This window comes from Phycodurus eques, chromosome 17 (genome assembly GCF_024500275.1).
Source record: "Phycodurus eques isolate BA_2022a chromosome 17, UOR_Pequ_1.1, whole genome shotgun sequence".
Lineage (NCBI taxonomy): Eukaryota > Metazoa > Chordata > Actinopteri > Syngnathiformes > Syngnathidae > Phycodurus > Phycodurus eques.
Window position 1 is genome coordinate 4418098 of NC_084541.1, and position 24903 is coordinate 4443000.

The following is a 24903-nucleotide window of genomic DNA, read 5'->3' on the forward strand; positions in this document are numbered from 1 at the left end:
GTCATCCATGTCTTTATGGACGTTGCTTTTTTTAATTTTTGTTTTTACTTGTGCAGTTATGTTGGAAGAGAAAGGGGCCAGCTCCAAACTGTTCCCACAAAGTTGGTAGCATGGAATTGTCCAAAATCTCTTGGTATGCTGAAGCATTCAGTTCCTTTCACTAGAACTAAGGGGCTGAGCCCAACTCCTGAAAAACAACCCCACACCATAATCTCGCCTCCACCAAACTTTACACTTGGCACAAAGCAGTCAGACAAGAACCATTCTCCAGGCAACCGCCAAACCCAGACTCATCCATGAGATTGCGAGATGGAGAAGCGTGATTTGTCACTCCAGAGAACGCGTCCCCAGTGCTCTAGAGTCCAGTGGCGGTGTGCTTTACCCCATTGCACCTACTCTTTGTACTGCACCGAGACCGGATTGTGTCAAGGCACAAATCTGGGGCAGGATACAAAAGAATTTCACCAGGATTGAAGGTCCCGAAAAGCACTGTGGTCTCAATTATACAGAAATGGAAGAGGTTTAGAACCACCAGGACCTTTCCTAGATCTGGCCGTCCGACCAAGCAGAGTAACGGGGGAAGACGGGCCTTGGTCAAAGAGATGAACAACAACCCTATCGTCACGAAGGCGGAGCTCCAGTGTTCCCATGGGGCGATAGGAGAACCATCCAGAAGGTCAACCATTGCTAATGCACTCCACCAATCAGGCCTTTATGGTAGAGTGGCCAGACGGAAGCAACTTCTCACTAAAAAGGCATATTGCAGCCCACTTCGAGTTTGACAAAAGAAACCTTCAGGATTCTCAGACCTGCAGAAACAAAATTCTCTGGGTCTGATGAAACCACAATAAACTTTTTGGCCTGAACTGCAAGCGTCATATCTGGGGAAGATGATGAACTGCACATCATCTGGCTAACACCATCCCTACTGTGAAGCATAGTGGTTAGCATCATGTTGTGGGGCTGTTTTTCTGCTGTAGGAACTTGGCGACTTGTCCCCATGGAGGGTAAGATGACAGCTGCCAAACATTGAAAAATTCTTCAAGAGAACTTCAAGGGTAGCATATACAGGCTGAACAGGAACTGACCCTTGTGGGACCCCATAGGTCATTGGGTGATCAAACATGAGCACAACTGTTTTTTTTTTCTCATTTACTAAATAAAAGTAGGGCTGTGAATTTCAAAATAAGAGCAACTAAATAAGAATATTACATGTTAAAATAAAACGCTTAACTTCAAAATAATAATTTGAAAAAACGAACAAAATACTTCATTTTGATCATATGGGTAGAAGCAAAATCATGCATTGTAAAAATACATTATACATGGGTAGAAGGGTTTCCAGAGGTTTGAGGTCAACTTTGGGGTTGTGTATTATACATGGGTGCGCATTATACATGAGAAATTACGGTAACAAAAATAGTGTGTGTGAAGTAAGAGGCCGCCCATTTTATGCATACTATATCGTGTAATGTGCGATCTATGGAATACTTTGAACTGGATGGCGCCTACCAGTGTGGTCGCCTCGGTAACGCGCTCTCTAGTATTGTCTTTGTTTTTGTGTTTTTCGTCCGTCTTTGGAGACCTTACACGACTCACTTACACAAGGGGAGACCTGCTAACCATCAAGGAGGCTACTCCGGACTTTCTGTCACCAACTTTCGAAAATCCGCTCAGTTTTTTCCCCGAGTTACTCACCGGAGCGGCGTCCGCGGTTTTCGGCGCATGGATGCGGAAGCGGCGCCACAGAGGAAAACGAGCCGGCATTCAGGTGAAACTCCGCAGGAGAGGACACAGATTGGCGTTCCCGTCGATCCACCTCGCGAATGTACGCTCCCTACCCAACAAAATGGACGAGCTTCATCTTCTGTTAAAGACCAGTAAAGACTTCGGACGTTCCGCGGCCATGTGCTTCACGGAGACCTGGCTTTGCGACGCTGTACCCGATGGCGCCGTCATGCTTCCCGGCTTCAACATTCATCGAGCGGACCGCGACATGGACTCATCGGGGAAAACGAAGGGCGGCGGGATATGCCTCCATATAAACGAAAAATGGTGTACGGACGTCACGGTGCTCAGCACACACTGCAGCCCGCATTTGGAGTCGCTGTTTTTGAACTGTAAACCATTTTACTCGCCACGTGAGTTTGCATCGTTTATACTGGCTGCAGTCTATATTACACCGCAAGCTAACACGAACGCCGCATTGCTAACGCTCGCCGAACAAGTCAACGAAATTGAAAAAAAACACCCTCACTCACCCCTCATTATTCTCGGGGACTTTAACAAAGCTAAACTCAACCACGAACTCCCTAAATACAAGCAGCACATCGACTGTCCTACCAGGGAAAATAATACTTTAGACCACTGCTACACTACGGTAAACAACGCATACCGTGCTATACCTCGTGCAGCCCTGGGCTCGTCTGATCACTGCTTAATTCACTTAATACCGACGTACAAGCAAGAACTTAAATGTGCGAAGCCTACAGTGAAAACAGTCAAAAAGTGGACCAATGAAGCAAAGATGGAACTTCAAAGCTGTTTAGACTGCACAGACTGGAGTGTCTTTGAAAATTCAGCTGGCAGCCTGGATGAATATACGGACACTGTCACATCCTATATCAGTTTCTGTAAAGAGGTTTGTGTACCAACAAAATCATTTCGGACATTCAACAACAACAAGCCGTGGTTCACTGCTAAACTTAAGCAGTTTCGCCAAGCTAAGGAAGATGCATATCAGAGCGGGGACAGGGCCCTGTATAATCGAGCTAGAAACCAGCTTACTAAAGAAATTAACATTGCAAAGAGGATCTATGCAGCAAAGTTGGAAAAACAGTTTAGCGCGAACGACTCAAAATCAGTCTGGCGTACATTCCAATCGCTGACTAATTACAAGCGACGATCCCCCCAAGCTGAGAACAATAGCACACTAGCCAACGACTTGAATACCTTCTATTGCAGATTTGAAAAGGACAGTTTCACTCCACACACCCACCCGCGACCACAACCACACCTCTGACTTCTGCGTTAACCATCCATGAACAGGATGTGAGACGCATCTTCAAACAACAGAAGATTAACAAAGCAACAGGACCGGACCATGTGTCCCCATCCTGCCTCAAAGTCTGCGCGGACCAGCTCGCTCCAGTCTTCACTCAGATCTTTGGAAATGTGCGAAGTTCCATCCTGCTTCAAACGCTCCACCATCATTCCAGTCCCCAAGAAACCTGCAATCTCTGGTCTGAATGACTACAGGCCTGTCGCTTTGACATCTGTGGTCATGAAGTCCTTTGAACGTCTCATGCTGGACCACCTCAAGAGTGTCACAGGTCCCCTGCTGGACCCCCTGCAGTTTGCCTACCAAGCGAACAGGTCTGCGGATGATGCAGTCAACATGGGACTGCACTTCATCCTAGAACACCTCGACAGTGCAGGGACCTACGCGAGGATCCTGTTCGTGGACTTCAGCTCAGCGTTCAACACCATCATCCCTGAACTCCTTTCAACCAAGCTTCTCCAGCTCAGCGTCTCACCTGCCATCTGCCAGTGGATTTACAGCTTTCTGACGGGCAGGACACAGCAGGTCAGGCTGGGGGAGGCCACCTCATCCACACGCAGCATCAGCACTGGGGCGTCCCAAGGTTGTGTCCTCTCTCCGCTGCTCTTCTCTCTCTACACGAACAACTGCACCTCAGCGAACCAGACTGTCAAGCTCCTGAAGTTTGCAGATGACACCACTGTCATCGGCCTCATCAAGGACGGTAACGAGTCTGCATATCGACAGGAGGCGGAGCGGCTGGAGCTGTGGTGCGGCCGACACAACCTGGAGCTGAACACGCTCAAGACGGTAGAGATGATCGTGGACGTCAGGAGGCATCCTTCGCCACAGCTGCCCCTCACGTTGTCCAGCTGCCTTGTGTCAACCGTCGAGACCTTCAAGTTCCTGGGAATTACAATCTCTCAGGACCTGAAGTGGGCGAACAACATCAACTCCGTCCTCAAAAAGGCCCAGCAGAGGATGTACTTCCTGCGGCTTCTGAGAAAGCACGGCCTGCCACCGGAGCTGCTGAGACAGTTCTACACAGCGGTCATCGAATCGGTCCTGTGTTCTTCCATCACAGTCTGGTTTGGTGCTGCTACAAAAAAGGACAAACTCCGATTGCAACGGACAATCAAAACTGCTGAAAGGATTGTCAGTACCCCCTACCCACCACTGAGGACTTGCACGCTGCCAGAACTAAGACAAGGGTGTGCAAAATCCTCTCGGACCCTCCGCACCCCGGCCGCCAGCTCCTTCCCTCAGGTAGGCACTACCGATCAATGCAAACTAGAACTAGTAGACATTCCAACAGCTTCTTCCCTCTTGCGATCAACTTCTTAAACACCTAACCTATAATTCCATTACAACAAGCTGGCAATTTTTTGACTTGAGTTCGTTGTCACATTTCTGTGGGGCCAATTATGTATTACTCGTGCCCTCACTGTAGTTGTCTCGCCATGCTGCACTATTTGCATATACTGGCCACTCATGCCAGAGTAGCATCTGCTCCATTTGCACACTTATTGAGTAGTATCTGTAACATTTGCACAACCAACATTGTCCCAGATGATCGCACTACTCGTCACTTTAAACCGCATACACTACTTGAAGTCTCAGCGCCCTTTGCACAATGGTCATTGCACCGGACTATTGCAATATTAGTCATTCGAACTGCTCTAAGTGCTAGAGGACTCTGACAAAAAACAATTGTGCAAAAAGACGCAATGTCTTTATGTCTCCAACGTGTCCTGTAAATTGACTGTCTGTTGTACTAGAGCGGCTCCAACTACCGGAGACAAATTCCTTGTGTGTTTTGGACATACTTGGCAAATAAAGATGATTCTGATTCTAATTAAGTAGATAGAATTAAGGCCAAAAGGTTCTAAGTGGTATGTGTGAAGAAAAAACAGGCACTGCTAATCACCTGTCCAATACAGTCCCAACAGTGAAGCATGGTGGTGGCAGCATGATGCTGTGGGGGTGTTTTTCGGCTGCAGGGACAGGACGACTGGTTCCAATTGAAGGAAAGATGAATGCTGCCAAGTACAGGAATATCCTGGACGAAAACCTTCCGAGTGCTCAGGACCTCAGACTGGGCCGAAGGTTCATCTTCCAACAAGACAATGGCCCTAAGCACAGCTAAAACAACGAAAGAGTAGCTTCAGAACCACTCCGTGACTGTTCTTGAATGGCCCAGCCAGAGCCCTGACTTAAACCAAATTGAGCATCTCTCGAGAGACCTGAAAATGGCTGTCCACAAATGTTCACCATCCAACCTGACGGATCTGCAGAGGATCTGCATGGAGGAATGGCAGAGGAGCAGCAAATCCAGGTGTGAAAAACTTGTAAAGACTTATAAAGAGACTCATGGCTGTATTAGCTCAAAAGGGTGCTTCTACTAAATACTGAGCAAAGGGTCTGAATACTTACGGCTGTGTGATATTTCAGTTTTTCTTTTTCAATAAATCTGCAAACATTTCAACAATTCAGTTTTTTTCTGTCAATATGGGGTGCTGTGTGTACATTATTGAGGAAAAAAAATATTTTTGCTAATGGCGGCAATATAACAAATATTTCTTGTAGTATGCAACTGAGAAGCCATATAAATCTGGTAACCTCCTTGATTTCATATATATAATGGTAGCTAAATTTTTCCCCCCCACATTTTTATTTAACCCATATACGCTACACGTACCCAGGCAACACCACCACTTTGACGCTGACAATCCCATCAAAAACTATTTACCTTAGTTCAAAAGACTCACATGTACCTCAACATATTTCCAAATTTGCATAGTCCTCTAATTAGAATCTCGTACGAACTTCTACGCCTTGGTGCTGTCTCTGAATGTTTTCTTCTGTCCTTTCCATGTACAGATGAGCATTGCAGGATATACAAGCCTGTGTTCTCATGTCGAGCTCTTGCAGGAGTCTCTTCACTGGAATAAAAGCCAGCCAAAAGAGCTCAAAAGTGTTTTGAGATAAGAGCATGGTCACAGAACGAATTAAAATGTATATGCCACTGTATATACCCGCTGATGAAAGCAGCAGCCTTCAGAAACGACTTATTTAAACGATGTTTTGTCATCGCTTTGACCTTCTAAAGAACAATGCAATGTGGTGCCCGTTTTTGAACAGGCAGATTGTATACATTTTAGTATTCTTACTCGCAGACTCATCCCATTTGACTAGTGATAGCAGGAGGTACTACAGCAGTACTTTGCTTTCTCAACTAATTCAATTTACTTTTTCACCAATTAACGCTACAAGAGCGATATATCCGGACAGGCAATTTCCCCCCCTCTTTTTGTAGTTATACTCGAAGTATATACAGTGCCGTAAAAATGTTTTTGCCCCCTTCTCTAATTGTTATTTAAGTTTCCCCACTGTTTATGATCATCAAATTAATGCAAATATCTGACAAATCTAACCCAACACAAAAACAAATAAAATTGTTACCTGGCAGTGTGAAAAATTAATGCCCCCCCTCCCACTCCACCCCCCTCGTTAAATCATGAATTAACTGTGGCTAATCACATATTTTGTAAAGCTAAGTTCATTTTCAATGACCACACCCAAGCCTAATTACCTCCAAATCCCTTCAATCAACAAAACAATCAGGGAAAAGAAAAAAAAATATGCAAGCCAAAAGAGCTCAAAAAGCTGTAACAAAATGCCACAATCCAAAGAAATTCAAAAACAGATGAGAAATAAATTGACGTCTGGAAAGAGTCACAAAGCCAATACAACTCCAGCGAACAATTATGAGAGCCATTATCTAAAAATGGAGTAAACATGGAACAGTGGTAAACCTTTCCTGACCTTCCCAGGAGTGGCCAGCCTAGAAAAATTACCCCAGGAGCATAGCAACAACTCATTCAGTAAAGTCAGTATTCATGACTCAACAATAGCAAAGGAACTGGGTAAAAACTGCATCCATGGCAGAGTTCCAAGGCAAAAAACACTGCTTACTATAAAGAGACTTATTTTTCTTTTGAGGGGGGGAGAGAAAAAAAATAAAAAATAAAATTCTGAATGATTCCCAAGAATTTTAAGGAGAAAGTGTGTCTCGTTATCAGTGTGGGGAAAGTTCATTTTCTACAATAAGTTCACCGTTCCAAACATGAACTAGTATAGTTCATAATTCAAAATTCTGAACTAAGTTCACCATTCCAAAAATGAAGTAGTTCATACTTTTGTTTTTTCCTCAATATGTTGCTGGCTATTCGCCTTAAAATATTGGCATTTCATTTCCGATTGTTGCTACTCATTCAGTCCACAACAAGTAGCCAGCTGCAGATTTAACTTGCACTCAAAAACGAAGAAAAACATGTTGCTTGAATGGTCTTTTTTAAAGTTAGGAATTAAACCAAAAACAGGATTTTTGTCATTAATATGCAAACAAAAACATGCAACACAGTATGTCAACTAAGTTCCGTTCATGTTTGCACAAAATAACTAGTTCATCTTTCATTCATTGAACTCGTTCAGGTACAACACTGCTTATTATATGGCGTAAATGCAACAGCATTACAGAAAATGAACATCACATCAACAGTCAAAGATGGCGGTGGTGATGGTCTGCTTTGCTTTATTAAGGACCTGGACATGAATTCTGTTCTTTAACAGAAAATTCTGAAGGAGAATCAGTTTGTGATTTCAAGCTGAACTGCACTTGGGTTCTGCAGCAGGACAACAATTCAAAACACACAAGTAAGTCAACTTCTGAATGCCTTAAAAAAAAAGAAAAAAAAAAATAAATTAACGTTTTGGAGTGGCGTAGTGAAAGTCCATACTTGAATCAGACTGAAATGCGTGCATAACCTTAAAAAGGCCATTCATGTTCTAAAACTGATGGTGTAGCTGAATTAAAACTATTCTCCAAGAAAGAGTGGGCCAAACTTTCTCTACAGAGATGTGAACGACTCATTGCCAGTGATAGAAAATGTTTGATTTCAGTTGCTGCTGTGGGTGCACCAACCAGTTATTACTCTTCACAAAGGGCCAGGTAGCTTTGAACAGTCTTGTTTTCCTTAATAAATAAAATCACAATTACAAACCTGTATTTTATGCTTACCTGGGTTATTTTTGTCTGATATTTCCTTTTTTTTTTTTTTTGGATGGGTGCGGGGGGTTGAACAACTGAGTACTAGATGAATGGATCTCTCAGACATGGTTGCATAATGTGAACAGAGTAGTTTGATAACTTACAGTTCAGTTTTTGCTGCTCACTGATATTTTCCAGCTCTTTCAACAATTTGAATTTTAGATTGCGCCGGCGTTCCATTTAATGAGTATTTTGCAGTTTGTGGTCCATGTGTTTTGAAATATCTGTTTTTTGAAGAAGCCATTTTTTCCTGACAATGTTTTGTTTTGTTAGGTATTGGTTTAATGCAGAGGTTTGATGCCATCAGCTTCCTTCCTTGTTTTAAGAGTTCAATTTCATTTAATCTTTTGACAAATCCGATGAGGGCTGAGGTGTTTTAATTTTCCTGGTATAGACATGCCCCGACGTTGTCACAGTCAACTTCAATCCTCTTGGCTAGAAGAAACAGCTCCAGTGTTCCAACCCCGACCCTCTGGATTCCAGGTACACCAAACGGCAAACCTTCTCAGCATTTTGGATCCAGAGTCTTCACGTCCACCAGGTCCAGGATGGTGTTACACTGTAGTTTGACAACAGATTTCTTCCCTCCAAAGACCTCTTAATATCAGCTCCTTTCTCGGCTGTCAGTGACTTCTTTGGACCCATGTTGCTAGGTGCGCTGTTCGCCTAGCTATTTGCTGGCTAGTTTCCCAACCAGTTAAATAACTCTCGTTTTAGCCCATATTCCCAAAACCAGGCAGTGATCTAACCAAGCGTATCAACAGATGGCAGTAATCCAAAATCAGTAGTGAGAGAAAACAGAAAAAAAAAAAAAAAAAAGTCTGAAGCCAGGCAGCAAAGGAATAATAATAATTATTCTTTTAAATAATGGAAAACATTTGTGAACAGTTGTGCTTGAAGACACACGACTGAAGAGGCGGTGAATTAATATTACCAAAATCCAAATAAATGTCACAGTAAAAAAAAAAAAAAAAAAAAATGTAGTCACAAGACCAAAGATAAATATAAAAGTGACATGATTGTAAAAAGATGTTCATTGTGAGGAATATTGTGTGGCAAGTAAAAAGTAATGTGCCAAATTACAATATGTCCATAGTTTAACACTTAAAACCACGGGGACCACCGGTGACACCGCGGTGCATTTGTATTTCCTCGTACTTTGTGCAATTTTAATAATTCAAACTGGCCCTGAAAGCTGTGAAACTAATATCTATTATTACGGTGCTAAAAGGGTAACTGAACCAACCTGAATGGGGAAGACTACTGCGTCTCGGACCAGGAATGGCGTGACTTTGAAAGCCTTACTTAGAACAGCAGCCTGATATACTGCTCCCATGGCTGCTGCCTCATCTGCATTGATGTTTTTTCCCAACTCCTCTCTATAAGGAAAAAATGTGTTACACAATCCAAGGTCAAAATTTTGAAGTCCTTTCAAAATTTGAAGCATGCCAATCAAACGAGATTTTTCCATGTTGACACTTACTTCCCCACTGCTTTGAGCAGCACTTCCTGAACCTTGGGGACACGGGTAGAGCCACCTACTAAAATCACCTGTTCAATTTCATCCTATTATCACAAAGATGAGTTCAAATTAGTTTCCATCCTTTATACTCAATAATTCACAACAATTTCAAAAAGATATTTTAAAACTATATTGGCAAGACTCCTCTTTTAATAGATATAATCCCCAATTCTATGAAATCGGGATGCTGTGTAAAACCAAAACATAATAGAATGACTTACAAATCCTTTTCAACCTATATTCACTTTGATACACGACAAAGACAAGACAATGTTTAAACTGATGTACGATATCATTTTATTTTAGTTTTTGAAAAAATATTCACTCATTCCTCTCCTTGAGCCGTCACCTTATCGTGGTGGAGGGGTTTGTGTGTCCAAATGATCCTAGGAGCCAAGTTGTCTGGGGCTTCACACCCCTGGTAGGGTTACCCATGGCAAACAAGTCCTCGGTGAGGGACCAGACAAAGCACGGCTCCAAAAACCCCTATGAAGAAAGAAAAAAATGGATCTAGGCTTCCCTTGTCCGGACGCGGGTCACCGGGGCCCCAACTCTGGAGCCAGGCCTGGAGGTGGGGCTCGAAGGAGGGCGCCTGGTGGCCGAGCCTGCACCCATGGGGCCTGGCCAGGCACAGCCCAAAAGGGTAACGTGGGTCCCCCTTCCCATGGGCTCACCAACTGTGGGAGGGGCCATACGGGTCTGGTGCAGTGTGAGCCCAAACCCGTTGGTGGACACCAGCGGTGAGGGATGTCGTCAATCCTATCGGGCCTTTTTGGCCTGTGGGACTCGTGAGGCAGCTGGTGGGTACCAGCTGGCGAAGCGGAATGCAGCTTTGGTGGTCGCTGATGCAAAAACTCCGGCGTGGGAGGAGTTTGGTGAGGCCATGGATAACGACTTCGAGGAAATTCTGGGACGCACCATCAACACTGTGTATAGTGGGGATGGGTTGCTGGTGATCTCAACTCGGGACGTGAGTCGGTGGGGAGAATACTTCGAAGACCTCCTCAATTCCACCGACATGCCTTCCCATGAGGAAGCAGGGTGTGGGTTCTCTGGGGTTGAGGTCACAGAGGTGGTTAAAAAGCTCCTCAGTGGCAAGGCCCCAGGGGTGGATGGATTCGCCCGGAGTTCCGAAATGTTCTGGATGTTGTAGGGCTGTCCTGGTTGACAAGCCTCTGCAACATCGCATGTACATCAGGGACAGGTGCCTCTTGATTGGCAGACTGGGGTGGTGGGGGACCGCAGGGTGTGTTTCAACTACAAGGGGATCACACTCCTCAGCCTCCCTTTTATGGACAGAATTTCTAGGTGCAGCCGAGGCGAAGAGGGGGTCCGTTTGGTGGCCTCAGTATTGCATCTTTGCTTTTTGCAGATGTGGTTCTGCTGGCTTCATCAGGCGGTGATTTCCAACTCTCACCGGAGCGGTTCGCAGCTGTGTGAAGCGGCTGGGATGAGAATCAGCACCTCTAAATCTGAGACCATGGTCCTCAGTCGGAAAAAGGTGTAGTGCCCTCTCCAGGTCGGGCATGAGATTCTTCCCAAGTGGAGGAGTTCAAATATCCTGTGGTCTTGTTCAAGAGTGAGGGAAGAATGGAACGAGAGATTGACAGGCTGGTCGGTGCAGCGTCTGCAGTGATGCGGACTTTGTATCAGTCCGTTGTGTTGAAGAAGGAGCTAAGCCGAAAGGCGAAGCTCTCCTATTTACCGGTCGATCGAGAAGTATAGAGAAGGTCAGATGGAGATTGATTGTGTCTTCGTAGATCAAGAGAAAGTCTCTGACAAGAGTCCCTAGAGAGGCACATTGATACTGCATGTTGAAGTCTGGAGTGGCAGAGAGAAATGTTAGAATAGTAGAGGACATGTATGAGGGCAGCAGAACAGCGGTGAGGTGTGCTGTAGGTATGACAGAGGAGTTTATGGTGGAGTTGGGACTGCATCAGGGATCAGGCCTGAGTCACTTTCTGTATGCAGTGGTGATGGATGGGCTAACAGATGAGGTTGGACTGGAATCCCTGTGGACCATGATGTTCGCAGATGACATTATGATCTGCAGTGAAAGCAGGGAGAGGAACAGAAAGGTGGAGGCATGCACTGAAAAGAAGAGAAATAAAGATTAGCTAAAGTAAGACAGAATATATATGCATGAATGAGAAGGGTTGAGGGAGAAGAGTGAGGCTACACCGAGGAGAGTTAGTGAGGGTGGAGGACTTTAAATATTTGGGGTCAACAGTCTGGAGCAGTCGTGTCAAACATATGGCCCACGGGCCAGAACTGGCCTATGAGTGGGTCCAATCCAGCCCGTGGGGATGGAGAACACATTCATTGCTATTTTTCAATAAAAGTAACTTTTGATGCATTTGTGAAGGCCAAACGATGCAAAGTTTCAGGACCACACTAATATAAAATGGTGTGCCATGTTCACACTATAATACTGTGAAAATAAATACCTCCTGTAGAAATGTTTTAAGACATTGAATATTACAAAATTTCAGTCAAAGGCTTCACTTAAAAAGAGGTTGGTTGTTAGAACCTTTTGGGGTTTTTTTGTGCTTTTTCCCCCCCGATGCACTGCCACAACTTTTATTTAAATGTATATATTTACAAAATATGCATAACTGCACGCTCACTGATTCATAACACTGTTGAAATAATGTTTGGTTAAAAATTTCAGACTGCTCCTGATTTGCAACAACAATGAATAAATGTGAATATTTTCCGACATTACTTGTAATTATTTGCACCAAAACAACGGTGAAAATTTTAATAGTTATTCATGGATTTTTAAGACACAAATATTGTGGTCCGGCCCACTTGAGATCTAACTGGGGTGAATGTGGCCCCTGAACTAAAATGGGTTTTGACACCTCTGGTCTAGAGCAATGGTGAGTGTAGTAAGGAAGTGAACAAATGGGTCCAAGCAGGTTGGAACTTAATGTCGGACCCTGCATTGTAGAGGTGGGACCTAGTCATTGCTTTGCAAGTCACAAGTGAGTCCTTTTGAGTCATTTTACCAACAAAATAAAAAATATTTTAATATATGTAATATATTTAACAAATATGTATATACAGTATTATATATTGAATTTATGTTTAAAATCCATATTTATAAAACATTTGATAAGTGCATTTAACGTTTAAGAAAACTAGGAGGCTGAAGTTTTTTAAAGCCAATCGTCAAGGCGAGGAGCTGAGTTTATTGCCGCTTCAAAACAGATCGTAGGTTTTCTGTTGTTTTTTTTTTTATGAAAATGCTATGACTTACTTTTTCTCACTCGTTCTGAAGTGACATTGACAGTGAAGCCACCAACACAATTAGAGGGCAAGAATAAGGCCAGGACCCACAGTTAATTCAACTTTTAAGTAATGATAACTACAAATTATGATGAAGTATTTTTTATTTAATTGACTACCTTACAGAACAGCTAAACATAGTAATCACAATGTGCACAAAAATAAACTTGTTGAACAGGGGTCATTTCAGACTATGGTGCTGGTGGTGTGCTTGGGGATGAAAATAAGGACCAGGGACATTTATGCCCCCAGTTGGAGAGTAGTCACTTTTTTTCAAGAAGCCTTGTACATCTTAGAACATTCTTTATGCGCTGCAATGCAGCAGTGTTACACTCCAAAGGAAATCTGAAGAGTCACAAAGATGCTGGAAAACACCTGAAACCCACACCATCAAGAAGAGGAAGATACCAATTTGTGTGAGAGATTGATATTATTTTCATGCAGTCACTGAGGAATGTACAGTGGGTCAAAAAAGTATTTAGTCAGCCACCAATTTCGCAAGTTATCCCACATAAAAAGATTGTCTGCAATTTTCATCATGGGTATATGTCACCGATGGGACAAAATGAGAAGAAAACAAAATAATCCAGAAAATCACATTGTCTGATTTACCTATGAGACAAAATGAGGGGGGAATCCAGAAAATCAGATTGTCTAATTTTTAAAGAATTTATGAGGAAATTATGGTGGAAAATAAGTATTCGGTCACCGACAAACAAGCAAGATTTATGGCGCTCACAGACCTGTAACTTCTTCTTTAAGCGGCTCCTCTGTCCTCCACTCGTTACCTGTATTAATTACACCTGTTTGAACTCATCAGTATAAAAGACACCTGTCCACAACCTCAAAGTCGCACTCCAAACTCCACTATGGCCAGCACACCAGAAACAAAGTTGTAGACCTGCACCAGGCTGGGAAGACTGTCTCTGCAATACGTAAGCAGCTTGGTGTGAAGAAATCAACTGTGTGAGCAATTATTAGATAATGGAAGACCACTGATAATCTCCCTCGATCTGGGGCTCCACGCAAGATCTCACCGCGTGGGGTCAAAATGATCACAAGAACGGTGAGGAAAATGCCAGAACCACACGGGGGGGCCTAGTGAATGACATGCGGAGAGCAAAGGCTACCATCAGTAACACACTACGCCGCCAGGGACTCCAACCCTGCAGTGCCAGACATGTCCCCCTGCTTAAGCCAGTACATGTCCAGGCCCGTCTGAAGTTTGCTTGAGACCACTTGGATGATCAAGAAGAGGTTTGGGAGAATATCATACGGTCAGAAGAAACCAAAATAGACCCTTTTGGTTAAAAACGCAACTTGTCATGTTTGGAGAATAAAGAATGCTGAGTTGCATCCAAAGAACACCATACCTACTGTGAAGCATTGGAGGTGGATACATCATGCTTTGGAGTTGTTTTTCTGCAAAAGGACCAGGAAGACTAATCCGTGTCAAGGAAAGAATGAATGGGGCCATGTATCGTGAAATGTTGATTGAAAACCTTCCATCTGCAAAGGGATTGAAGATGAAACATCTTGCAGCCTGACAATGATCCCAAACACACTGCCCGGGCAACGAAGGATTGGCTTCGTAAGAACCATTTCAAGGTCCTGGAGTGGCCTAGCCAGTCTCCAGATCTCAACCCCATAGAAAATCTTGGGAGTTGAAAAGTCTGTGATGCCCAGTGACAGCCCCAAAACATCACTGTTCTCAAGGATATCTGGATGGAGGAATGGGCCAAAATACCAGGAAGTGTGTGAAAACCTTATAAAGACTTTCAGAAAAGTTTGACCTCTGTCGTTGCCAAGAAAGGGGATAGAACAAAGTACGGAGATGAACTTTTGTTATTGACCAAATACTGATTTTCCACCATAATTTGCTAATTCTTTGTGATGCCATTTTCCGGTTTTTTTTTCTCCTCATTATGTCTCACAGAGGTGAGGTGTATATATACCTATGATAAAAATTACAGGCCTCTCATCTTTTTAAGTGGGAGAACTTGCACAATAGGTGGCTGACTAAATACTTTTTTGCCCCACTGTAGATGAGAGGATCTGCACCGTGGTGCTGGTGCAGTCTCAGACTGAGCAAGTTAGCTTTGCATGCTGCATAGCATTCACACACACCCCCCCCCCCCTTCTCGTGAGCCAGGAAAGGAGGCAGGATGCACAGGTTGTTTTTTTTTTTTAACCAGCTCGGAACTGATTGGTTTGTACGACCTGGCCACGAGTAGCATGTCGCTTCTGATTGGTGAGTAGCCCTATACAAACAGTGCCACCAGAAGATATTCACACCAATTCACTTTTTCCACATTTTGCTATGTTAAAGACTTATTCTAAAGCTGATTTGAGTGGTTTTCTTTAAAAAACAAATCTACATAAAATACCCCATAATGACAAAAGTAAAAACATTTTCAGACAGTTGTGCAAATTTATTGAAAATTTAAACATAATAAAAGGTACCCATGTATTCACACCTTTGTCTTAATATGTTGAAGCACCTTTGGCGGCAATCACAGCCTCAAGTCTTCTTGGAGATGTCTCTATGAGCTTGGCACACCTGTTTTGGAGCATTCCCCCCCCCCCCAATTCTTCTGTGCAGATCCTCTCAAGGTCAGTCAGATTGGATGGGCAGCGTCCATGGACAGCCATTTCTAGGTCTTTCCAGAGATGTTCAATTGAATTCAAGTCCGGATTCTGGCTGGGCCACTCAAAGACATTCATAGGCTGCTCCTGAAGCCACTCCTTTGTTATCTTGGCGGTGTGCTTTGGGTCATTTTCGTGTTGGAAGGTGAATCGACACCTTAGTCTGAGTTCCAGAGGACTCTGGAACAAGTTGTCTTGAAGAATTTCTCTATATTTGGCAGCTGTCATCTTATCCTCTAAGCCAGTGGTGTCAAACATTGGGCTCGCGGGCCAGAAGCATCCCGTCAGGGCTCCAATCCGGCCCGTGGGGATGGAGAACACATTCACTGCCATTTTTCAATTAAAAGTAACTTCTGTTGCCAATTTTGTCCACTGGAGGGTGCACTGACAAGACTTAAATGACATTGATACACTTGTGAAGGCCAAATAATGCCAAGTTTCAGGAGCACACTAATAAATGGTGTGCCATGTTCACACTGTGAAAATAAATACCTCCTGTAGAAATGTTTTAAGACATTGAACTTTCGGTCAAAGGCTTCACTTCAAAAGAGGTTGCTTTGTTGGAACTTTTTTTTACCCCCCCATGCACTGCCACAACTTAAATTTGTATATATACATTTAACAAAGGATGCATGACTGAATGGTGCACGCTCACTGATTTCATAATACTGTTTAAATAATTTTTGGTTAAAAATTTCAAACTGTTCATATGATTTGCAACAACATAATGAATAAATGTGAATATCTTCCAAAAGTGCTTGTAATTATTTGCACCAAAACAATGGGGAAATTTTTTAATTGCAGTTATGTATTTTTAAGCCACAAATATTGTGGTTCGGCCCACTTGATATCTAATTGGGCTAAATGTGACCCGCGAACTAAAATGAGTTTGACACCTCTGCTCTAAGCGGACAAGTGGCCCAGTTCCTGCAGCAGAAAAACAGTCCCACAGCATGATGCTGCCACCACCGAGCTTCACAGTAGGGCTGGCGTGAGCCCGGCAATGAGCAGTGCCTCTTCTCCAGATATGACGCTTGCAATTCAGGTCAGAAAGTTATATTTTGGTATCAACAGACCAGATAATTTTGTTTCTACAGGTCTGAGAATCCTTAAGGTGCCTTTTGGCAAACTAAGTGGGCTGGTCATTTGCCTTTTCGTGAGAAGTGGCTTCTGTCTGGCCACTCTACTAAAGGCCTGATTGGTGGAGTGCGTTAGCAATGATTGACCTTCTGGATGGTTCTCCTTCACCGCAAGGGAACACTGGAGCGCCGCCTTAGTGACCATAGGGTTCTTGTTCACCTCCCTCACCAAGGCCCTTCTTACCCGGTTACTCAGCTTGGTCGGACGGCCGGATCTAGGAAGTCTCCTGGTGGTTCCAAACTTCTTCCATTTCTGAATAATTGAGACCACAGTGCTTTTCTGGACCTTCAATGCTGCTGAAAGTCTTTTGTTTCCTTTCCAACATTTGTGGCTTGACACAATCCACTCTTGGAGGTCTGCAGACAATTCCTTAGACTTCATTGCTTGGTATCTGCTCTGATATGGACTGCCAACTATAACACCTTATATAGACAGGTGTGTGCCATTCCAAATGTTCAAACAACTGAATTTACCACAGGTGGACTCCATTCAAGTTGTAGAAGCATCTCAAGGATGATCAGTAGAAATCAGATGGACCTGAGCTTAAGTTTGAGTGTCATAGCAAAGGGTGTGAATACTTATGTACCCATTATGTTTGAATATTTACATTCTTTATAAATTTACACAAACATCTGAAAATATGTTTTTATTTTGTCATTATGGGATATTTTATGTAGGTTTAAAAAAAAAAAAAAAAAAAAATCAGCTTTCGAATAAGTCTGTAAATATAGCAAAATGTGGAAAATTTGAAGAGGTGTGAATACTTTCTGGTGGCACTGTAGGTGACACACAGATTCTGGGTCAGTCCAGAGCTCAACAAGGAAGAAAAATAAATAAAATAAAACATCTTTCGCGATCACATGATCGTGTTGTCTGAAATCATGATTTTGATCTAAAAATTATATATCATTCAGCCCGACCCAGACTGTTGAGCAACTGAAGTTATACATCAAGCAAGAATTGGAAATAGTTCTACTTACAAACTAACAATTCGTGTCCTCCTGTTCTCAAACTCTTGTGTTTTTAAAAGGATCGGTGACGCAACATACCTACCTCTGTCCCAGCTTTTTTGGAACGTGCTGCAGGCATTAAATGCAAAAGGAGCGAATATAAAAATCATAGAATATAAAATCTAAATTAATCTGTGAACATGAAGTGCCTTTTCTTTGTAGTATATTCAATTGATATAGGTTAAAAAGGATTTGCAAGTCATTGTATTCTGTTTTTATTTACGTTTTACATGGCATTCCAACATGATTGGAATTGAGGTTTGTATTAGTTTGGAATTACTCAGGGTTGGCACTGGGTCATGAAATCTTTCAGCAGCGCTGCCAACCTATAGAAATTCACTTCCAGAACATTTTGTCCAAATTTGTCTGAATTTCCATATTTTAAAAATTTTGTCAAGAACATTGCTGCGGGACAGTTATTACAGTACAGTCCCCTCCAAAAGCAAAAGGAACGGCAAGGCGAAGTCTTTTTTCAAGCATCTTCTTAACAATATAGTGTTTATTTAATCAAATTCATTTATAAAATTTTAGTCACAGTGGCCGGACAAAGCACCTTATTGGCCGCAAGCCCCCCCCCTCCCCCCCCCCAATATCTGTGCCAATTGGTGTTACGGCCGTAACGAGTCACCGTTCTGAGATTTCCACAATACAGATGTTCCGTAGCACTAGCCAGCTCTGTGGCTAAACACTATAAAAATCTCAGAGCCACACGTGTAATGTAGCCACAACATCACGTATGTTTACATGGCTAACCCTTTGGCCACACTTAGCCATACCTTGTCACTGGGAAGCCAATAAGCTTTTATGATGTGAGCCTAATTAAAACTACCTCGTCAATCAATCAGGGATGAACAATTTGGGAAAATACTTTGTGATTTTTTTCCTTCCCCCCCAAAAATATTGTGATTGCGATTAAGTATGCAATTTTTGGCAAGTCAGTTTATCTACAGCATTATTCACTAAATGCAAAACCAAAATCATTCTATCGTTTGACAACACAGCATTGGAAAAAGCCAAAAACGTATTTTTTGTCGGTCAGCCCTAAAATGTTATGATGAATATGAATAGCAAATCTTTTTTGTAATATTGAATTGTAAAAAGAAAAAACATCACAGTAGAATATTGGCTTATTGTTTTAACTTCATGCCTTCTAAACATGCAATATAATAATGCTCTTGCCAGTAGAACTGCTGTCAGTGTCAGCCGAGCATAAAGTGGTGTGATACAAGAGACACTTTTCATCACCAATATGCAAGAATAAGTCTTTGAAATGGTAAACTATATTAAACGATTATTTAATAGTCAATTACAGTATAAATTAAGATGATTCACTTGTCATAATCGTGAAGGACCATCTAGCGCAGGAAATAGAATTTCCTCAAATTCAAATGTTTTAATTGCAAAGAAATATTCTAAATCTCTGGTTGTATATAGTGGCACGGTGAACGACTGGTTATAGCGTCTGCCTCACGGTTCTGAGGACTGGGGTTCAATCCCTGGGCCCGTCTGTGTGGAGTTTGCATGTTCACCCCATGCCTGCGTGGGTTTTCTCCGGGCTCTCCGGTTTCCTCCCACATCCCAAAAACATGCATTAATTGAAGTCTCTAAATTGCCCCTAGTTGTGAATCTGAGTGCGAATGGGTGTTTGTTTATGTGTGCCCTGTGATTGGCTGGTAACCAGTTCTTGGTGTACCCACCTCCTGCTGGCTGGGATAGGCTCCAGCACTCCCGCGACCCTTGTGAGGATAAGCGGCTCAGAAAATGGATGGATGGTTGTATATATTAGTAGGCCAAGTTAAGCTGTCAGACAATTGTAACAAATCGCAAAAGTAGGAAAAAGTGGTCTAAATTAGCTCACTTTTTGTGAGAATTGAACTAAACTACAATACTTCAGTTAATGTAGCTGGGTGGGTGGGAGTTCCTTGTTCCTCCAAATGACTAGCAATGGCCCTGGGCCAAGCCTGCGCTGCCTGGCACGACAACCAAACTGTGATTAGCGGCTCGTGCATTGATGAAGGCACTGAGCTGGCTTCAAAAACTTAATCTGGATTGCAGGTAAGGCTTTTGACGAGTGATTTTGATTCGCCAGCGTGGCTAACGTATGCAATATACGGATCACCAACATCCTGTATCAAATAGCCATTGGCGAGGTGGCCAATGGGCAGTGCGACCACTGAAATACTCCACATAGTGTGAGTGGCTACTGAAGACAGACCAGATTGTTAGTAGCACTGAAATAGTTCACATAGTGTGAGTGGATAATGAATACAGACCAGATTCATTTCTGAAGCAGTGAGGGCATCCAGCACCGGTTGAGGCACTCTTTCAAATAGATCAGCACACAGGTCTTCAAACTCTGCTCTGGTGACCTTAGCCTTGAAGTCAATTTCATCTATTAAACCTTCGACCTGAAAAAAACATCAGGACTGTGAACAAATTATCTGCAGGTAGATCAGTGGCACAATTATTAAAAAGTCTAGTGTTTTGCATAGTTTCCTGACAGGGCTGCAAGTTTACTCAAATGTCTCCAGCAGCCTTCCCAAAACTTAAGGTTGGTACCCAAAATTGGTAGTATTACTGCATTGCTAATTGTCAGTTCAACGAGCTCATTGGGTAACGACCACAGTGGTTTAAATGTTAACAAGTAAAAAAAACAGTTGTGGAGTTTTTCATTTATGTTTCTAAGTTTTTGCCGACTACCTCGTGGTTCATGAAGGATAATGATCAAACGGAGGATGTCATTATGATTCTTGACGGTGCAGAGTTCCATTAATGCCGCAGTTATTAATATGTCAAAAAGGATTGCTATGAAAAGGGTTACTAAAACAAAGCTCAAGCCTGCCTAAGACCTTTGCACAGTAGGCTATTGCATGTCTGAGCAAATGGTTTTGGTTTCATGGTTATTGTAATAAATTCGTGTCTCTGTTTTCCTTACATGTACAGTACACGTTAGTAGCATATAGGAATACATGATGTATTTTACAAAGTCCTGGGTTGGAACACCAATTTTAGTTTTGGTTTTGAGTTGAAATGGTTTGGCAACCCTGGTTGTCAGCATTGGCCTAAAACATTTCTCTCCGTACAGTAATTAGATGTACAATGGAACCGCGATTAACGAACACCACCGTTCACAAACAAACTACTTTACAAACTTATTGCTGCGGTTTATGAATTATTCTTCAGTTCATTAAGTGTGTCATGAATTTCATAAATTGCCATTAATTAGCCTTCAGTATGGCACCCAATAAAGTGAACAATGCAAATGATGGTAGTATTAGGAAGCCGCAGAAAACGTTGTGCTTCTGGCAGGGTGCAGTGAGCTCTTGCAGATGGGGGCTAGGTGCTTGCTGCCACTTGTTTTTATCAAATTGTTGAATTGAACAAGGCAGCTCTGTTTATATGGCCGCTGAAACGCAGCACGCCAATCAATCACTGTTGGTGCATGTAACACCACCAAAGAATGGCAAACTCCCGCAAATAATAGGAAATATGGAAATAAGTCTGAACTAAGGTTCCGCTGTAGTGTGAAATGTGTATTCTCAGGATTACATTCGTCAATGTGATCAGGAACTAATCTTTTTGAATTGATGATTGAGAATACAATAATCAACAATTTTCAGTTTTGACATTTCAACATGCATTAAAGTTGTTGATGAATAACAATCTAATGAAGTTCTTGACTGAATTAAGGTTCTAGTAGCTGGACTCACCTGGGCCATGAATTCTACGTTGGCACTAAGCACTGTCTTGAGCCTCTGCGCCTCCTTGAGTAGCTTAGCCATAGCACGGTGGTTCTCAGTCACATCTTTCGAGGTCTTTTTCTGCTCGTTGAACAGTCTAGCCAAATGGTCCCGGAGGCGCAAATCCATCTCAAAGCCACCCAACCCGCGATCAAACCTAGAGAACATGAAAAGAATGGACATATCTGGGTGCTGCTATCTCTCACTGTAAAAAGAAATGGAATAAAAAGACGACGTTGCAGTTCGTTCAAAATGGTATAATTTCTTGTAAAGGCTGTTGGAGTTCATCTCTGGTAGCCAAGTGGTAGGTTTCATCTTCCTGTATTTGTACGGACTACTGTTGACTTGATAGGACTTTCAGCCAGTGATGATGACCAACTTTTGTGAATAAAATGTCTGATTTGGATGATCTGTTGAGTGCCATCTGTTTGTGTAATAGACTGTTAGATTAGCATCTTTCACTAGCCACTTGGAACTGGATGACTGCTTACCAACCACATCCCCTGCTCAGTGCCTCCTTCTTATACAGATCCAGGAGGACACACTGCCTCCCACAACTATTCCCTCTACAGGCCACAGCTGATTTTGTCCACACCTGCTGCTGCTTACTCCATTCAACCCATCATCTCAGTGAGATCCTCTCATCTCAACTGGTTCAAGATCACTGGAAACACCAAGCAGCAGCATCTGAATCTCTCCAACCTCTCGTCCCTTCCACAGTCTTCAATACTAGTGATGCACCGAAATGAACATTTTGACCGAAGCCAAATATCGAAACTGAGGACCCGAGGCTTAAAGCCGAAATCCCGAAAGTAAGTCAATCAAACTTAACTTGTAAGCGCTTTTCATACAAAAACATGTAACACAAAGCGCTTTACATTCAATAAAATAAAAAATAAAGTCCGCCAATTAGAAAACTATGCCAATTAGTAAAACTGCATTAATGCTAATGACTGCAGAGCTGCCAACCTAAAGAAATTCACTTTCAGAACAATGTCTGAATTACCATATTCTCAAAATTATGTCAAGAAAATTAACACGGGACAGTTATTGCAGTATGCCATGTAATTGAATAAAATAATTTCGCACACAGTTCTTTTCACAACATAATTACTACTCTATAATCTTTAATAAAGGCTTCAATATTTATTTTAGCCCATCAACCTTTTAATGCCGGACCTCATTACCCAGCTCTGTGCCATGTCCCCCTCCGTTCTCCTTCTTGGTGAATTCCTTGAACTTGTCCCATCTTTCAAACTTTACACGGCAATTTCCCCACTCACATCCATGGTCATACACTGGATTTAGTCTGTTCCACTGGCCTCAACTATCAACTCTCCAGCCTCAACCTCCACATCGAAACATCAACTCTTATCTCCCCTTTGCCCCTCTCAGCCTCTCTCCTCAGCAAAATGTCTGCTTCCCTACCACCGCTAGGCCTGTTACGATAATTATTACTATGTCGACTTATCAGATGAATAAAAATTGACAAAATGTTTTATGGACACGATAACTACTTATTTGCATGCATGTTAATTTACATACGTCAACGACATTCAGTCGCGTTACTTGTTCACCTTCCCTGACAGTCAGCATGCTCACCACTGTGGGAGGCGGGACTTGCGCAAATAAGACACACACCGGCAGGTGTGGGAAGCCGTTGAAGCAGGGCAAAAGAAGGCATACTCAAAGCTAAGTTTTCCGATGGCTATCTGGTAAGCAACTTTACAATTACAGAAAGTTGACCGGCATTAATGTAAGTATTTCCAAAGTCTAATGCCATAGCGGCCTTGTGGAAACATTTTGAATTAGATGCTTCCATACCTCCACAGGAATGTCATCAAGACCAACTAACTGCCTTTCCATTTTTTACCCTCTTTAGTGTCTAACTTCCCCCTGACTAATCATTGCCACTTCCTGGTCCACCACACTTGCTCTTCCTTCCCTCTCATTTTCCTCATTCATCAACTCCTAAAAGTATTCTTTCCATCTATTCAGCACACTACTGGCACCAGTCAACATTTCCATCCCTATCCTTAATCACACTAACCTGCTGCACATACTTCCCATCTCTATCCCTCTGTCTGGCCAACCTGTATAGATATTTTTCTCCTTCTTTAGTGTCCAACTTGGCATACATGTCATCATATGCCTCGTTTGGCCTTTGCCACCTCTACCTTCGCCCAATGTCGCGTCAATGTATTCATTTCTCCTCTCCTCAGTCCTCTTAGTGTCCCACTTCTTAGCCAACTTCTTTCCTTGTATGATTTCCTTTACTTTGAGGTTCCACCACCAAGGTTCCTCCTCTCCTTTCCTGCCAGAAGATACACCAAGTTCTCTCCTGCCTGTCTCTCTCTACCTTGGCTGTAGTGGTCCAGTTTTAGGGAAACTCCTCCTGTCCACCGAGAGCCTGTCTCGACTCTTCCCGAAAAGCCGTACAAAACTCTTCCTTTCTCAGGTTCCACCACATGGTTCTCTTCTCTGCCTTTGTCTTCTTAATCTTCCTCTCCAGTCATTTTACACACCACCATCCTATGCTGTCTAACAACACTCTCCCCTACCACTAACCTCCTTCAGATTACATCGTCTGCACAAGATGTAATCCACCTGTATGCTTCTATCTCCGCTCGTCGGTCACCCTATGTTCCTGCCTTTTCTGAACAAAGTGTTCACTACTAATGATCGTAAAATCATTCCTCAATCCAATACTATTCAATAAAACATTTAATACGTACAGTCAACATCACCCCCTAGATATATGGAATACCAAAAGTAGCTAAGATAAACACACCACTTCGCCCGAGTCGACAGCATTGGATCACCCACTTACACTCACTTAGTGATGCACAGAATTTTCAGCCACCGAAAAATCTTCTGCCGAAAACTGGCCCATATGGCCATTTTCGGTTTCCTGTTGAAAGATGTTTGTCGCCGAAACAAGATTGCCGAAAGAGGATGTTGTGACGACGCGAGCACTTTTCTTGATAAAGCTCAAAGGGGGCACCAACTACGCGGTAGGATGCTCCATGCACATCTCAGTCTCACAGTTTAGAGACTATGATGGTCCATTAAAATTAGCGATGTCCCGATTCAACTTTTTCATTTTAGATCCTTACTGATATTGCAGCCTATTTTGTCCAATACCGGTATCGGTCTTATCTGATATCAGCAATAAACATACATACAGCGGCTGAAATAAATATTTAACGTCACCATTTTTCTCAAATATATTTTTAAAAGTGCTATTGACATGAAAATTTCACCAGATGTTGGGAACATCCAAAGTAATCCATACATACAAAAAGTAAAACAAATAAGCTCAGAAATTAAGTTGTGTGTAATGTAAAATGGCACAGGGAAAACGTATTGAACACACCAACTGGTATTTAGTTGTACAAAAGCAT

At 42.6% G+C, this 24903-nt stretch overlaps 1 protein-coding gene across 1 annotated transcript in view; it reads right to left on the reverse strand.

The window, feature by feature from the left end:
• The window catches only part of hyou1 (hypoxia up-regulated 1), a 104040-nt gene that overhangs the window by 41488 nt on the left and 37649 nt on the right, over positions 1-24903 (reverse strand). Inside the window, exons 10-13 of the mRNA XM_061701930.1 lie at positions 21470-21656; positions 20033-20167; positions 9634-9716; positions 9397-9529 (exon numbers count right to left, since the gene is read on the reverse strand). Of these exons, the coding sequence (XP_061557914.1) occupies positions 9397-9529; positions 9634-9716; positions 20033-20167; positions 21470-21656 (538 nt within the window). The remainder of the gene's footprint in view (positions 1-9396; positions 9530-9633; positions 9717-20032; positions 20168-21469; positions 21657-24903) is intronic.